Source organism: Bison bison, unplaced genomic scaffold (assembly GCF_000754665.1).
Source record: "Bison bison bison isolate TAMUID 2011002044 unplaced genomic scaffold, Bison_UMD1.0 scf7180017864516, whole genome shotgun sequence".
In the NCBI taxonomy this organism is placed as follows: domain Eukaryota; kingdom Metazoa; phylum Chordata; class Mammalia; order Artiodactyla; family Bovidae; genus Bison; species Bison bison.
Window position 1 is genome coordinate 6,955,175 of NW_011495069.1, and position 16,727 is coordinate 6,971,901.

The window sequence follows — 16,727 nt, forward strand, 5'->3', positions numbered from 1 at the left end:
ACCATGCACGTGGCAGCAAGAGAAATAAGGACAGGCCCCCCACGTCCTGTTGCATGCACGTGACGCCTGGGCTTCCGAAACAGAGACATGGTGACGATGCTCAGATTCTCCACCGCTGCCCCACGCAGCCCCGGGGATCTGCGTATGAGGATGCTAGGTGGAGCAAAGTCTCAGAATGTTGATGGGGAGGAAACAGCGCAGACCTTCTCTGGGGCCTGGCAACCCCGGGACAGGACAAGTGCTCCTTCCTCTCCCTTCTCCTCAGGGGCGCAGGAAAGGAAACAGAATTTGAACGTGAGAGACTGGAGTTTCTATGCTCCTAAAATGTGAGAGACTGGCATTTGGATGCTCCTGAAATACTACCATATCCAGCTGTATCTTTTCTTTTATATTACATCCCTTTCTCCATCATCCGCCATCAACAGATGGATGCTATTTTGAAATAACCAACAACACGCTTTAGTTTTATCTCTTTGCTTTAAAAAATAAAATGATTTCTCGATTTCACCCTTTCCATGTCAACTCAAAAGGATATCCTGGACCTTCCTCTGTGGGTCCAGGCTGGCTCCATGTTCACTGTCCCCAAATGCTCTCCTGAGGGACAGACACAGTGAGCAAAGCTGGGGTCATGGAGTGTCAGAAATGGAAAGATTTCCCCTCTTTTCACACATGGAAAAACAAAGGCCCAGGGAGGCACCGAGGGCAGCCCCCGACCCCAGAGCCTGCCGTAGAAACTGGGGTGCCATCCAGTCACCAGGGTGAACCCAAGTTTAAGAGACACTGGGTCTGACGTGTCCCTTTACTGCAGGACTTGTCAGAGCCTTGAACAACTTAGCAGACCTTCTCAGAGCCCTTAACAAGTTCGTGTGCACTGTGATGCCGCCAGGGGCAGGAGGATGGTGTGCAGCGACTCCTAGGTTTAGTGAGCAAGCATCATCCATTCAGGAGGCATCACGGAGAGCCAGTGGGCTCCAGAGCCACCCCGGACATGCCAGCAACACTGCACTGACCCTGCTGGAAAGACAGACCTTGAGGATGTGTGTGGCCACGCAAACTCGGGGCCCACACCACCCCACATTTGGGCGCACATTCCTCTGCCCTGCTCTGGAGTTGTTCCTGGAGAGCCTGGCTGAGGAATGGAGGGTGTTCTGTTCCCCTGAGCTCCCCCACAGCCTCCAGCTCAGCACCAGAAACAGCTAGGGCCTGCGGACTGACAGAGGCAAATGCCATAAAATGAGACTGTTTCAAACCACTCGTCCAAAGTCGAACGAAGGTCAAATGACACAGCTCTGAGGAAGACGTTAATCGTCCAAAGTCGAACGAAGGTCAAATGACACAGCTCTGAGGAAGACAGTTAAGCGTGCAGCACTCTCCCCTCTCCTCTCGTCGGTTCCCTGAAGAAGCTTCCAGAGTTGGGATGGGGGCTTGAGCTGCCACGCCACAAAACAACCACCGCCTCTACCCTCACAAATCCTCTCTGGGATATAGCAGAATAGCTGCTGTAATAAGAAGAGTGAACTATTTTCAAGCCCTTTCTTATCTAATTCACACAGCTTCTTGTGCTTAGTCACTCAGTTGTGTCCAACTCTTTGCAACCCCATGGACTGCAGCCCGCCAAGCTCCTCTGTCCATGGGGATTCTCCAAGCGAGAATATTGGAGTGAGTTGCCATGCCCTCCTGCAGGGGATCTTCCGAACTCAGGGACCGAACCCACGTCTCCCGAATTGCAGGCAGATTCCTTACCGACTGAGCTACCAGGGAAACCCAAGAATACTGGAGTGGGTAGCCTATCCCACTCTTTGAGACCCCATGGACTGCAGCCTGCCAGGCTCCTCTGTCCATGGGGATTCTCCAGGCGAAATATTGGAGAGGGTTGCCATGCCCATCCCACTGGGGATCTTCCCAACCCAAGGATCAAACTGGGGTCTCATGCATTGCAGGCAGATTCTTTACCAGCTGAGCTACCAGGGAAGCCCTGGTTTTTATCTGCACTTAATTACATGGAGACATGGAGGCTCAGGGAGGAGGAGTTTCTGCTAGAGACGGAGCTGTGATTCCCACTCAGGTCTGCTAACCCTGAAACCTGCCCTCTTGCCCACTCCATTGAGGGGCAGCATTGCACAAGCCAACCCGGAGGCAGGGAGCCCCTGACATTTGGGAAGAGCCTGTTCCTGGAGACTTTCCTTTCCCGGTCCCAAGTCTTGCAGCCTGTGAAGAGTGTCAACATACAGAACCCCATACCCTTAGGGCATCAGGGACTTAGCTGGTGGGCTCCATCTGAGGTCTGAGTCCCGGATCCAGGCCCTGGGTTGGACACAGCAGGCTCACATCTTGCTCCTCTCCCTGACCCCTGACCCCTTGTCCTGGGCTGATGGTCTGATCAGACCCAGTGTTGCCAGTGTTCCTGGGCTGCCCACCCTCACTGACCCTCTGTGGCATGGGCCCCACCAGCTGCCTGACCTCTCTGGAGGTTCCCAGGTGGCTACCCTTAGTCCCAGCCCCGCTGGTCAGCCCTCCCTACAATCACTGCTGCCTGGAGAGAATTATGCAGGGGTTCGGACTCAGAAATGACAGGATGACTGACCTTGATGGTCTTAGTTCTAGAAGTTCTAGACCCGTTTTGAGGAATATTAAGCCCTGTGAATTTCTGAGTCTCTGAGGGGAAAGTAACATTAAATGTATGGGAGATTAAAAACAGTAACAGAAATCCCTGTCAGCACTTTCAAAATTTGTTTTGAGTCACCATTTTTACCTACTATGTCAATACTTGTTTTTCAATCTGAAAGCAACGTTCAGATAAATTATCTCCACTTTACAGTGGAGGGCATGGAGGCTCAGAGGGGTTAGGGCAGGGCTGATGGGCACACAGCACAGAAACTGCAGAGCCAAGGTTCAAATGCAGCAGGTCTAACCAACTCTAGAGTCTAGGCTTTTAATCTATCAGTACAAAACTATGAGAGCATCATTGCTCCCATATATCCTGCCACCCTAGTGGAGATTTTCTAAAAAATAGGATAATATCAGCACCAGGGGAGTACAGCACTGTGGGGAATGTTGGACGATCCAAACAGTCCTGAGCCTGAGCCCCAGAGGCACCTCCTTTTAGCTGTGTGGACTTAGGCAAGCCTCTCAGCCTCTCTGAAGCCTGACTTCCTTCTCTTTGAAGCTGAAACAATCACTCCTACAATAGAGTTGTCATGATCTTTGAAGATGTTAAGTTCCTGGCACACAATAGTTGCTCAATAAATCCGATGCACTCAGCAAGTAGTTCTTGAGCATCTGCTGTGTCAACAAGGGCTCCATGAGAGCTGCCCAGCCCGTGTCTGCCAAACTATGATGCCCTCCCTTTCCCCCCATGTTAGGGTCCTTCCCCAGAAACACCTTTCAAAAGAAAGATCAGAATGATCAGGACTCACGGGATCAGAGTCTTTTTTTGAACTTTAGGATGACCATTTGGGTTGTAATAACCGGGTCCTGGGCCTGTTGACATCAGCTTTAATCCACGGTCGGTTTTTGATTTAAAACAAGACATCAATATCTTTGGCGACTGCTTCACAAGGGATTCGTTGACATCATAATGCCCTGAGAGGAAAGAAATTTTAAGACAGAATAAAGAACCCTTCTCAAATAAATAAAAAGCGGTGCCTTACACCTAAGAATGCATTTAATGACTCTAAGGCAGTATCGCTCCAGGATGGCCAAGTAATAGGGTCCGCCTGGAATAACTGAAAATAACATTCACCATTTAGAGAACATGTGTCCATGCAGCACAGACTTAACTCATTTAATCCTCACAGCAGCCCTGCAAGGTGGGTGTTAGCACATCCATTCTGAACATGAGGAAACAGACTCACAGACATTCAGTACCTTGTGAAAAGACATTCATCTAACAAGAGGCTAAGCCTAGCGTCTTCCTGTATAAACTAAGGACAATAATTCTTCCAACAACCGGGAGGCTATGGTAGTAAAAGAACCTTTTAGGTTCCTGGAATGTGGTAGTTGTTCAGTAACTATTATGCAGTTTGTTGTTGTTATTTAGTTGCTAAGTCACACCTGACTCTTTTGGGACCCCATGAAGTATAGCCTGCCAGGCTCTTCTGTCCACGGAATTTTCCAGGCAAGAATACTCAAGTGGGTTGGCACTTCCTTCTCCAGGGGTTCTTCCCAACCGAGGGATTTAACTTGTGTCTCCAGCACTGCAGGCAGATTCTTTACTATTGAGCCACCTAGGAAGCCCAATAATTCTTAATTATGTAATTCACAAATATTTGTTGAGCACCTTCTGTGTGGACCCAGAACCATCTGCCTTCAACGTCCACTCATTCCTATAATACCCTGTCTCAAGAAACTGTGTCAGAATAAAAGTACATTGTGCACAAGCTATAAGGAAGAAGAGAATGATCTGGGCCGAGGTGAAGAGGGAGCAGTCTCACCCCTAAGGAGCTGGTGGATGAGTTACTTAGTTGTGTCCGACTCTGCGGCCCCACGGATTACAGCCTACCAGGTCCTCTGTCTGGCGGATTCTCCAGGCCAATACTGGAGTGGGTTGCCATGCCCTTCTCCAGGGGATCTTCCCCTCCCAGGGATCGAACCTGTGTCTCCTGCGTCCCCTGCAGTGGCAGATTCTTTACCACTGACCCACCAGGAAGCCCAAAGAGCTGGCAGCCCTGTAAGTGGGTGCAGGCATTTCGGGCTACAAAGCAGCACTACTAGGCAAAGGCCTTCAAGATGCTGCACACTTTAAATATATATGTATTTTGATACATAAAAATATATGAAAGAAATTAAATATATGAAAGAAAGTGAAGTCGCTCAGTCCTGTCTGACTCTTTGCGACCCCATGGACTGTAGCCAACCAGGCTCCTCCGTCCATGGGATTTTCCAGGCAAGATCTCCTGACCCAGGGACTGAACCTGGGTCTCCTGCATTGTAGGCAGACGCTTTACTGTCTGAGCCACCAGGGGAGTCATAAAATATATATATATATATACTTATTTGTGTCAGGTCTCAGTGGCATCACATGGGATCTCAAGCTGTGCCACACGGACTTTCCAGGTGTGGTTCGGTAGCTGCGGGCTCAGGCGTACTTGCCTCGCGGCACATGGGATCTTAGTTCCCCCATCAGGGATCGAACTTGTGTCCCCTGCATTACAAGCCAGATTCTTAACCTCTGGACCACCAGGGAAGCCCTCCAAGATGCTGCACACTTTGACCCTGGTTTCCCATTACGTGGAAATTGAGAAAATTATTCAACGTGATGGAAAAGCTCTAAGCCTAAAGGTAGACAGCACAGCAGTAGCTACAGTGTGAGAAATGGTGACGAGCCTAAAGGTCCAAGTACGAGGCCACAGTTATGGGAAAAGCCCACTCTGGTAGAAATACCAGCCCTGCGAGGGGTAAATGCAATGACCGTGAGACCCATGGCAGTGTTCTTGAAAATCAAAGTGAGAGAAAACAAGTAAAATAAAGCCTAACAGTCTATACTGTACTATATCAATGTACAATTGGATACACATAAATTAAAAATAGGTGGGAACCCAGAAAAGTGGGGGAAACTACATTAATGGTGGCATTGTGCATGCAAAAAATATTTGAAACCCTTCTAAACATCCTAAGGCTAATTTTGTTTTAAACGAAATCAACTTTTCCATTGCAAGATCACTGAAAACAGCAATATGGGATCTATTAGCAAGATTTTACTTAAATGGGAATAGTGGTGGCAAAAGTGAAGGGAAGAAGAGTCTTCATGGGAGCAGGTGGATAGATTATCTCTGTGCTGAAGGGCAATTTGGTCACAAATATCAAAAACCTTAAATATTTTACATACCTTTCGACTTAGCAGTTTCACGTTAGGCAATTTATCTAAGGAAATAATCTCAATTGTACACAGGTGTGAGCTACAAGGATGTTTGCTCCCACTCTATTTATATGAGTAATCAGTTTAAAACAACCTAAATCTCCAACAAGGGAGCATTTTTTCCCTTAAGTTATGGTACCACTGGATACTGGAATACTACGCGACCATTTGGGCTTCCCGGCTGGCACTAGTGGGAAAGAACTCGCCTGCCAACGCAGTAGACCAAGAGACATGAGTTCCATCCCTGGGTTGAGAAGATCGCTTGAAGGAGGGCATGGAAATGCACTCCAGTGTTTCAGCCTAGATAATCCCATGGACGGAGGATCCTGGTGGGCTATGGTCCATAGGGTCACAAAGAGTCAGACACAACTCAAGTGACTTAGCACACTAACAAAAGATGTTCTAGGAGAATTTTTATTTTTTTAAATCAGAGGATAATTGCTTTATAAGATTTGTGTTGGTTTCTGCCATACATCAACATGAATCAGCCACAGGAGGGTTTTTAATAACATGAAAAGATAGTCCCAATATACCCTTAAATAAAAAAAACAAAACAGCTGTCCAGTTAGCAGCATTTATAATACTGGTATCTGAGATGGTGAGATAGCATCACAGACACAGTGGACATAAATTTGAGCAAACTCTGGGAGATAGTAGAGGACAGAGGAGCCTGGCAGGCTCCAGTCCATGGGGTCTCAGAGAGTCAGACACAATGTAGCGACTGAACACTAAAACAATGTATCTCTCAAATTAGCTTCCTGTTTCATTTAGGCACATATTTATTTTTAAATTTTTATTCCCCTTACCAAAAAAAAAAAGTTTAAAGCAATGCTTGATTATAAAATGTTAAAAAGCAGAAGCAAGCAGGAAAGGCATTTATGCTCTCCCAGCCCAGAAAAAATCAGGTGAATACTCTGCTGTAGTTACTCCTGGTCCTTCTCCTGTGCTCTAGATGCTGTCTCGTGGAGCTGGGCCCACAGTTCGGATTAAATTGTGTCGCCCACCCTTAGTTTTTGGAAAGCTATTTTTTATTTTTTTTTTTAATTCTTTATTTTTTGTTACATGAACAATATTTTATTGCTGCTTTAATTTGTATTCCTTTGGCTTTTATTTATTTTTTATAGTTTATTTATTAATTATTTTTGGTTGCACTAGCTCTTCATTGCTGCTCTCAGGCTTTCTCTGGTTGCAGCGAGCAAACCTACTCTTTGCTGCAATGCGTGGGCATCTCATTTCGGCGGCTTCCTTGTTGCAGAGCACAGGCTCTAGATTTGTGGGCTTCAGTAGTTTCACCAGGTGGGCTTTAGTTGCTCCATCACATGCGGAATCTCCCCAGGCCAGGGATTGAACCTGCGTCTCTAGTTCCCTGCATTGGCAGGCAGATTCTTATCCACTGCGCCACCAGGGAAGTTCACCCCTGTTTTTCAAGTGACACTTTAAGATAGAAGTATTTCCCCATGTTCTTATAACTTTTTTTAAAAAAGAGGAATAGAGAGGAGATCTGGAAAAGGTCAGTTTTCATTTCGGTCCCAAAGAAGGGCGTTACCAGAGAATGTTCAAACTACTATACAGCTGTGTTCTTTCACATGCTAGTAAGGTCATTCTCAAAATCCTTCAAGCTAGGCTTCAGCAGTTGGTGAACCGAGAACTTCCAGATGTAGGTTTAGAAAAGACAGAGAAACCAGAGATCAAATTGCAACATTTGTTGGGTCATAAAGAAAGCAAGGGAATTCCAGAAAAACATCTACTTTTTCATTGACTACACTAAAGTCTTTGACTGTGTGGATCACAACAAACTGTGGAAAATTCTTAGAGAGATGGGAATACCAGACCACTTTACCTGTCTCCTGAGAAACCTATATGTGAGTCAAGAAACAACAGTTAGAAGCAACCGGACATGGAACAACTGACTGGTTCCAAACTGAGAAAGGAGCATGACAAGGCTGTATATTGTCCCCCTGTTTATTTAACTTCTGTGGAGAGCACCTCATGTGAAATGCTGGGCTGGATGAATCAGAAGCTGGAATCAAGATTGCTGGGAGAAATATCAATAACCTCAGATATGCAGATGACACCACTTTATGGCAGAAAGTGAAGAGGAAGTAAAGAGCCTCTCGGTGAGGGTGAAAGAGGAGAGTGAAAATGCTGGCTTGAAACTCAGCATTCGTAAAAGTAAGATCATGGCATCTGGTCCCATCACTTCATGGCAAACAGAAGGAGAAAAAGTGGAAGCAGTGACAGATTTTATTTCCTTGGGCTCCAAAATCACTGTGGATGGTGACTGCAGCCATTAACTTAAAAGACACTTGCTCATTGGAAGGAAAGCTATGACAAACCTTGACAGCATATTAAAAAGCAGAGACATCGCTTTGCCAACAAAGAGTCATCTAGTTAAACCTATTGTTTTCCCAGTAGTCATGTATGGATGTGAGAGTTGAACCATAAAGAAGACAGAGTGATGAATAACTGATGCTTTCCAATTCTGGTTTTGGAGAAGACTCTTGAGAGTCCCTTGGACAGCAGGGAGATAAAACCAGTCAATTCTAAAGGAAATCAACTCTGAATATTCATTGGAAGGACTGATGCTGCAGCTGAAGCTCCAGTACTTTGGTCATCTGATGCAAAGAGCTGACTCATTGGAAAAGACCCTGAAGCTGGGAAAGATTGAAGGCAAAGGGAGAAGGCGGCTGCAGAACATGAGATAGTTAGATAGCATCACTGACTCAATGGACATGAATTTGAGCAAACTCCGGAAGATAGTGTAGGACAGGGGAGGCTGTTGTGCTGTAGTCCATGGGGTTGCAGAGAGTCAGACATGACTTAGCGACTAAACAACAATGTCCACAAGAGAGGAGGACGGTGGGAAAGTGCCTGGCCTTGTGCTTGGAGCCTCCAGACTTTAGAAAATCCCGTCAGTCAATGTGTAAAGGTGGGCATTCTACTCAGAACTGAAGGCAGACCAGACAGGGCCCTCAGCCACTGGGGGGCCAGGCGCTCAGAGCAGCTGCAACACAGCAGGAATTTCAGTCACAGTTCCACATCTGGTTTTTTTCCACACCCGGAGAAGCTGAAACCACAGCGTTTTCCCAAGAGGTCTAACTAAGCAGATTGCTTCTCTCAGAGGAGCCGATTCCCCAGGCTCTGGCCCCTGGCAAGCTGGGGGACACCGGGGGAGTCTTTAAGGAACCAGGCCTCAGAGCTGGATAAGGGGCCTGGATTCAAACCCAGGTGTGGAACCCTGTGCTAGTCACCTGCTCTCTGTATGTCATTTTTGCATGTTAAGTAGGGATGCTATAATAATAATGCGTGCTAAGTCACTTCAGTCATGTCCGACTCTTTGTGACCCTATAGAAAAGATTTGTAGCCTGCCAGGCTCCTCTGTCCATGGGATTCTCCGGGCAAGAATACTGAAGTGGGTTGCCATTCCCTTCTCCAGGGGATCTTCCCAACCCAGGGATCGAACCCGCATCTCTTACGTATCCCGCATTGGCAGGCAGGTTCTTTTACCACTAGCGCCACCTGGAAAGACCAATATGGTAATAATAATAACCCACATTCTTTGAGCACACAGGTGCAATGATCCCTGGGGCTTTGGAAGCTTGTGGCACACAGTAGGAGCTTAACAGATGCTAGTGCCCACCTGTCCCCTACATGCGGTGTTTCAAGGGGCCCCTGAGGACCCTCCCAGAGGGAGGGGCTGCCCACATTCCTAGGCTCACTGGTGGGACCTCTGGCCCAAACCCAGAGGTTTGTTCTCCTGTCTGAACAAACAAGGTGGGGTTGTGCCCGTGGTGATGCAAGGCAGGGAGCTTTAGCTGGGGCTCAACCTCCTAATTAGGGCTGGTTTTGTTATTCAGCCTCAGACTGATCTTTTCAACTTTAATCTGGATTTGCTGAAATCTGACATGTGCTGCAATTTTATCCACACCCTGCTCCAAGAAGCGTCACTGCAGAGGCACTCCTTCCCGGCTCCTCCTCTGGGCTCTGGGGCTCGGAGCTCCCTCGGGGGTCTCTGGGACCCATTTGGGAAGGTCTAGTCTAACCAGTGTTCCTGGAGTGAGGACTGTTATGTCACCAGCTCTCCCTGGAAACTTTTCACTGAGGCTAGTGTGGGGCACAGGACAGGGGCAATACCTGTCCCCACCCAGCAGGGAAAACATTTGCCGGCAAGCCCTGTGCGTTCCTGAATCCCAGAGTCAGAAATCGCCTTGGGAGGACGGGGGTAAGAGGCTCCTCTGGGCTGAGACCTGCCATTTCTTAGCTGTGTGGCACTGAACCAGTTGCTTCGCCTCTCTGGGCCTCCTTTGCCTCATCTGAAACACAGGACTAAGAGTTCGGCTCTTGGAGGACAAATGTGTGAGGACCACGTGCAAAAAGCACAGCGTAGGCACTCTGTGAACAGAGCAATTTCCCAGTGATTTGATGTTAAATGATGAAGCTGCTGGCTGCCTTGGAAGGAAAGGAATATTGCAGCCCAGTGCTCAGGGGTCACCCTGCCTTCCCCCAGGGTCTGCAGTGGCAGCTGGGGTGTGAGCACGGGCACTCTTCAGGCTCAAGAAGACACCTCCCCAGCGGCTGCCCGAAGCAGGTGTGCTGGGTCTGAAAGGGAGGCAGACCCCAGGGGCTGGCCGTTCTTCCGCTGAGTAGGGAGCCGATCCCCTCCTCTTCCTATAACACCTACCTGCACCCCCACACCCCCCAAAGTGTTAGTCCCTCCGTCGTGTCCGACTCTCTGTGACCCCACGGATGGTAGCCCACCAGGCTCCTCTGTCCAGGAAATTTCTCCAGGTCAGAATACTGGAGCAAGTAGCCATTCCCTTCTCCAGGGGGTCTTCCCAACCCAGGGATCGAACCCAAGTCTCCTCCACTGCAGGCAGTTTCTTTACCATCTGAGCCACCAGGGAAAGAGACTCCCTGTGAAGGAACGGGTGCCCTGATGATCAGACCTGAAACAGGAAGCCTCAGGTCAAGGCCAGTGCAAAGCAGCTGCTTACCTGGGGCAGGTCCTGTTTTAGAAACAGTGAAAAGTCCTCTCTGGGTTTTGGACACGAACCCAGCTCGGGCACAGACGTTGTTCGCCTGCTTGCAGCAGGAGTCGGAGGCCTGGGGGAGAAAACAAGCACAGTGTACTCAATGCCTTCCCTTTGTGCCTCTCATCATGTCAGGACGACTGGCACTTTGGGGTTAAAAAAAAATTTTTTTTTTTAAACCCATTCTCAGAAAATGAGCGGATGTGAGTGGAAAGGGTCATACTGGCTGTGCCCTCACCTTCGCCCCAGCTGCAGGGGGCGACGACTTTCATCAGCAGGGTCTAGGGACCCAACACAACACCGAGGCCGGCGCCCTGGGCCAGCCTGCAGACCCGGCTTCTCTGATCACCTCCCTCACTCGGGGAGGGGCATCCTGCTCTAGCTGTTTAATTTCTCTGGATTTGAGTTTTTTTCTCATCTGTAAGATGGATCAGATCATTCTTGCTCGACTTGAGGCAGAGAGCTGTTGGGGTGGGGTTGGGGGGACGCCTAGTCAATATAAATCACCTGCTGGAAAGTGGGCTTTTTAAAAATGTGTAATGTTACATATAACGAGAATATGAAGAAAATCACTAAAATTTTTACTGAAAGACATAAAAGAAAACATAATAAATTAAAAGATAGATTGAGTTTCTAGATTACCCAAAGCTATAAAGATTTCCACCCAATTTATCTGTAAACTCAATGCAATTGAATTTAAAACCCACTAGGACATTTGTAAGTTGACAAAAGAATCATAAACCTACGTGTAAACATGTAGGAAAACTTAGAATACGTTTAGCGATATGGAATTGGTTAAGATAGCCACAGTAAATTCACCCAAAGCAACACTTTGCACTTTGAAACGTTTGCATAGCGAAAAAGTTATTGACGTGGGAAGATGGTCACAAAATAGTATATTGGAAAAAAACTGCAATATGTTTAGTTTGAGCCCAGTGGGTAAACTAAATACACAAATAGAAAAATAAAGTTTAAAAAATAAATAAATAAAAATAAAAAGTGTGTAAAGCTACCTAGGCAAATTATTTTCATTACTTTTTCTCTATGATTCTCATTCTTTTTGAACACTGAGTCCTACATATCCCCACCCTTATTCCTCACTGTTCAAACAGTCCTTCTATACGTGCAGGATATAGGACTTACAAAGAAATAGTGTAACTTAAGATTGTGATAAGATTTACAAAGCACTGTGTCGTCTTGACTTTTCTGGACTGACCAGAAGATAAAGATTTTGGTCGACTCAGGCAGTATACAGTTGAAAGTGTTCAGTGTGTTCAGAACTCTAAAAATAATTTTGGAAAAAAAAAAAAGAACCCTGAGATCATTCTTATGATGAGTCATAAATATGTTAAATGCCAGTTGGCAGTCAGTCTCCTGTATTCGTTAGATAAAAGATGCAATAAAAGTTGTACCTGCCATGGCTGGGACTATTTACTGAATGAGTGAAACTGTTTGCTGGGGCCAAGATGGCTTGATTTTCTGTGATACTCCTTTGTCAAAAAAAAAAAAAAAGTTTCTGAAGAAATGCAGATGGCATTTTGATTTTGTGTTGACAAAGGTAGAGGAATTCAGTTTTTCCCAGGGTACCAAATGGCCAGACTGCCTGCAGAGAGGGCAAACAGAAAGATCAGACAGGCCAGGCTAATTACTGCACACGGGGAGAGGAGCCCGGATGCCGGAGAGGAAGTAACAACAGGTACCAGGGAAAGGCTTCGAGTAGAGAAGCAAAGCCAGAGAGAGGCCTTGACAGCCTCAAAGCACAGCGTGGCTAACAGGATTACTGCATTTCTGCTGCTCGCCCCTTGACTCAACCATTGTTCTCCAGGTCTGAAAAAAGCCTCCTGTAGACAAAACACTGCTTCAGCTTTATTCTTCGCCCAGACAGAAAAGCGACAGAAAAGGGGGACATTTTTGTATACCGACACTGACTGTATGTCACGTGTGTTGCACCATTAGACTAAGAAAAGGTTAAAAAAGAACGAAACAGATTTATTGCATTGCCATAAGAGAAAAAAACTCAGATATTATTAAGCAGAAATGCATGCATACGAGGGACAGTATAATCCCAAAACTGAGGGAGGGAAGAGGAAGAGAGTATGAACAAAACTGCCCCTAGTTTGGCTTTGTTTTGTAATGTATTTATTTCTTTAAATTGGAGGATAATTACTTTACAATATTGTGATGGTTTTTGCCATATATCAGTATGAATCAGCCACAGGCATACATGTGTTGCCCTGGTATTTGATGGCTATTTGAAGAGCAGAATGATAAGGGACTTCTACTCTCCGGTTTGTGGGTTTCTGTGATGCTTGGATGTATCTTATGATGAGCGTGTCTTACTTTCAGAGCCACATTAAAGCAATAATGAACAAAAAACCTGCAAACTAAAATCCATCTGTTGGCAGGAGGACAGAGTTCTGACTTGGGGAATGGTCATTCCTTGATTAACAAAGGAAGTCATGCCTTTAAGCCATAAGCATTTATTGCATGCTTCCTGCATACCAGGACTGGAGGGGAGCCTTCAGGGACAGTGGACTGGGGACATGAAGCATGAAGCAGTAACTAGAGCACCTTCAGCTCCCCCAGTAGGTCGCAGAGAGGGGCGCTCACCATCGCTGACCACTCAGTCTAAAATATATGCCTTCCTCCACACCGCGTACAAATTCTCTTTCTCAGGCGCCAACTCTTTGTCTTCCTCAAAGCTGGCCACAGTTTCAATCATTTTCCTTCCAGGTCTACTAGCTCTCGCCCCGAGTTCCCCAGTGGATTCTACATTATATCACGGGCACAGAGAAGTCACACGACTTATGACAGGAAGCTCAGCGGGGCTGGAACATGGAGACTCTGATGACCCCCCAGTTTTAAACCTCAGCGCCTAGCTGTTCTCACTGGTGTGCAAGTGGTCTCTTCAAGCTGGGTGACTTTGGGCAAGTCCCTTCCCCTCTCTGAACCTCAACTTCCTCTTCTGCAAACTGAAAATAAGAGAATCCACTTCCAGGTTCTTGTGAGTATGAAATCAACGAATACACAACTCTGAGAACAGAACACGGGCCACGAAAAGTGCTTCATCATCTCATCATCATTATTTTCAGGCTCTGATTACCCTGGGAGAAGAGTATCTGGAGCTATACTATCCCAAACAGAAGCTACCGGCCGTATATAACTACTGTCCAGCCATGCTGGGCACACGGCTGATCCACATGCAGACGGGCTGCAAGTATAAAATACACGTGGAATTTTAAAGATTTAATATGAGGGAAAGAATGTAAAACATTTAATTAGTAATTTTTATATTGATTAGATATTGAAATATCTTGAACATACTGGGTTAAATAGAATATATTATTAAAACTAATTTCACCTGTTCCTTTTTACTTTTAAATGTAGCTACTAGGAAAACAGCAGAGATATCACTCTGCCAACAAAGGTCCATATAGCCAAAGCTATGGTTTTTCCAGTAGTCATGTACGGATGTGAGAACTGGACCATAAACAAGGCTGAGTGCTAAAGAATTGACGCTTTCCGATTGTGGTGCTGGAGAAGATTCTCGGGCGTCCCTTGGACTGCAAGGAGATCAGACCAACCAATCTTAAAAGAAATCAACCCTGAATATTCATTGGAAGGACTGACGCTGAAGCTGAAGCTCCAAACTTTGGTCACTTGATGCGAAGGGCCGACTCATTGGAAAAAAACCCAGATGCTGGGAAAGATTGAAGGCAAAGAGAGAATGAGGGCAGCAGAGGACAAGATGTTTAGATAGCATCACTGACTCAACGGACATGAATTTAAGCAAACTCTGGGAAATAATGGAGGACAGAGGAGCCCGGCGTGCTGCAGCCCACAGGGTTGCAACTCAGTGACTGAGCAACCCAAACAACTAGGAAAACAAATTACTTCTGGGGCTCCTGTTGTATTTCTTTTGGACAGTGCTGGCCTAACAGGCACTTATATTGCTTTGAGCACATTATAATTGATTGGATCCACTGAAGAAGGTGGGCAGGATCTTTGTAGTTGGAAAAATAACTATTATTTATAAGTATCATAAAAGAAAAAGGAAATTTAAACTGAAGCATTCTAAGACCAAAATATTTGGAAATTCTAGCGTAATAATATTACTGCCTTATGTGCACTTCATGTCTTAGGTATTTCAGAGTGCTTTCATATTGAGCTCTCATCTGCTTCTTATAATAACCCTATTGGGCAAATATAATTAATTCCATTTTACAACTGAAACCTGAGAGGTATCTTGACTTCCCCAAAGACAGTTCTACTGATTTCCATGTATTGCGGAATCCTCATGCACCAGGGGCTGTGCTAAGTAAGCACTAGGCCTAGACTACCTTGTTTAATGTTTGCATTAGCATCAGGGAGTGGACATAAAACCCCACTTTGCGTGTGTTTGAACTAAGTTACTTCAATTGTATCTGACTCTTTTCAACCCTATGGGCTGTAGCCCACCAGGCTCCACTGTCCAAGGGATTCTCCAGGTCAGAATACTGGAGAGGGTTGCCATGCCCTCCTCCAGGGGATCTTCCTGATCCAGGGATCGAACCCATGTCTCTTACATCTTCTGCATTGGCAAGTGGGTTCTTTAACATTAATGCCACATGGGAGGGCATAGCCCCATTACCCCACTTTACAGATCAATAAACTGAGTCCTGAAAGGCTAATGGACTTTCCCAAAGCCACACACACATAGAAAATGGCAGAGTCAAGATTTGACCCCAAGCCCATCTCTCATCCATTAACCACACTGTTCTGCCTAAGCGACTACAAAGTGATGGGAACTGGAAAAGCACTGAAAGTGAAAGTCGCTCATTCATGCCCGACTCTTTGTGACCCCATGGACTACACAGTCCATGGAATTCTCCAGGCCAGAATACTGGAGTGGGTAGCCTATCCCTTCTCCAGAGGATCTTCCCAACCCAGGGATCTAACCCGGGTCTCCTGCATTGCAGGCGGATTCTTTACCAGCTGAGCCAAAGGGCAGCCCAAGAATACTGGAGTGGGTAGCCTATCCCTTCTCCAGCAGATCTTCCCAACCTAGGGATGGAACTGGGGTCTCCTGCATTGCAGGTGGATTCTTTACCAACTGAGCTATCAGGGAAGCCCTGGAGAAGCACTACTGTTAAAGAAACCAGTTTTCTGATATGGAAAGATAGAAGTTTATTTTCCCTGTAACAATCTAAAAAGTAAGTGAATAATACAATCACTGTTATAGATGAGAAAATCATCCCAGAAAGTTATGTGATAGGTTGTTGTTTAGTTGCTAAGTTGTGTCTGACCCCATGGACTGCAGCATGCCAGGCTTCCCTGTCCTTCACTATCTCTTGGAGTTTGCTCAGATTCATGTCCACTGAGTCAGTGATGCTATCTGCTAAGTCACTTCAGTCGTGTCAGACTCTGTGCGACCCCATAGACAGCAGCCCACCAGGCTCCCCCGTCCCTGGGATTCTCCAGGCAAGAACACTGGAGTGGGTTGCCATTTCCTTCTCCAGTGATGCTATCTAACCATCTCATATTCTGTAGTCCCCTTCTCCTTTTGTCTTCAATCATTCCCAGCATCAGTCTTTCCTAATGAGTCGGCTCTTTGTATCAGGTGGCCAAAGTATTAGAGCTTCAGCTTCAGCAACAGTCCTTCCAATGAATATTTAGGGTTGATTTCCTTTAGAATTGACTGGTTCGACCTCCTTGCTATCCAAGGGACTCTCAAGAGTCTTTTCCAACACCACAATTGGAAAGCATCAATTCTTTGGCACTCAGCCTTCCTTATGGTCCAACTCTCACATCCGTACACAACTACTGGAAAAATCACAGCTTTGACTCTATGGACCTTTGTC

The 16,727-nt window shown here is 46.3% G+C and overlaps 1 protein-coding gene across 1 annotated transcript in view; it reads right to left on the minus strand.

Annotated features, from left to right (window-relative positions):
* Positions 1–16,727, minus strand: part of STPG1 (sperm-tail PG-rich repeat containing 1) — a 51,236-nt gene that overhangs the window by 9,861 nt on the left and 24,648 nt on the right. Inside the window, exons 5-6 of the mRNA XM_010830058.1 lie at positions 10,852–10,960; positions 3,417–3,582 (exon numbers count right to left, since the gene is read on the minus strand). Coding sequence (XP_010828360.1) covers positions 3,417–3,582; positions 10,852–10,960 — 275 coding nt within the window. The remainder of the gene's footprint in view (positions 1–3,416; positions 3,583–10,851; positions 10,961–16,727) is intronic.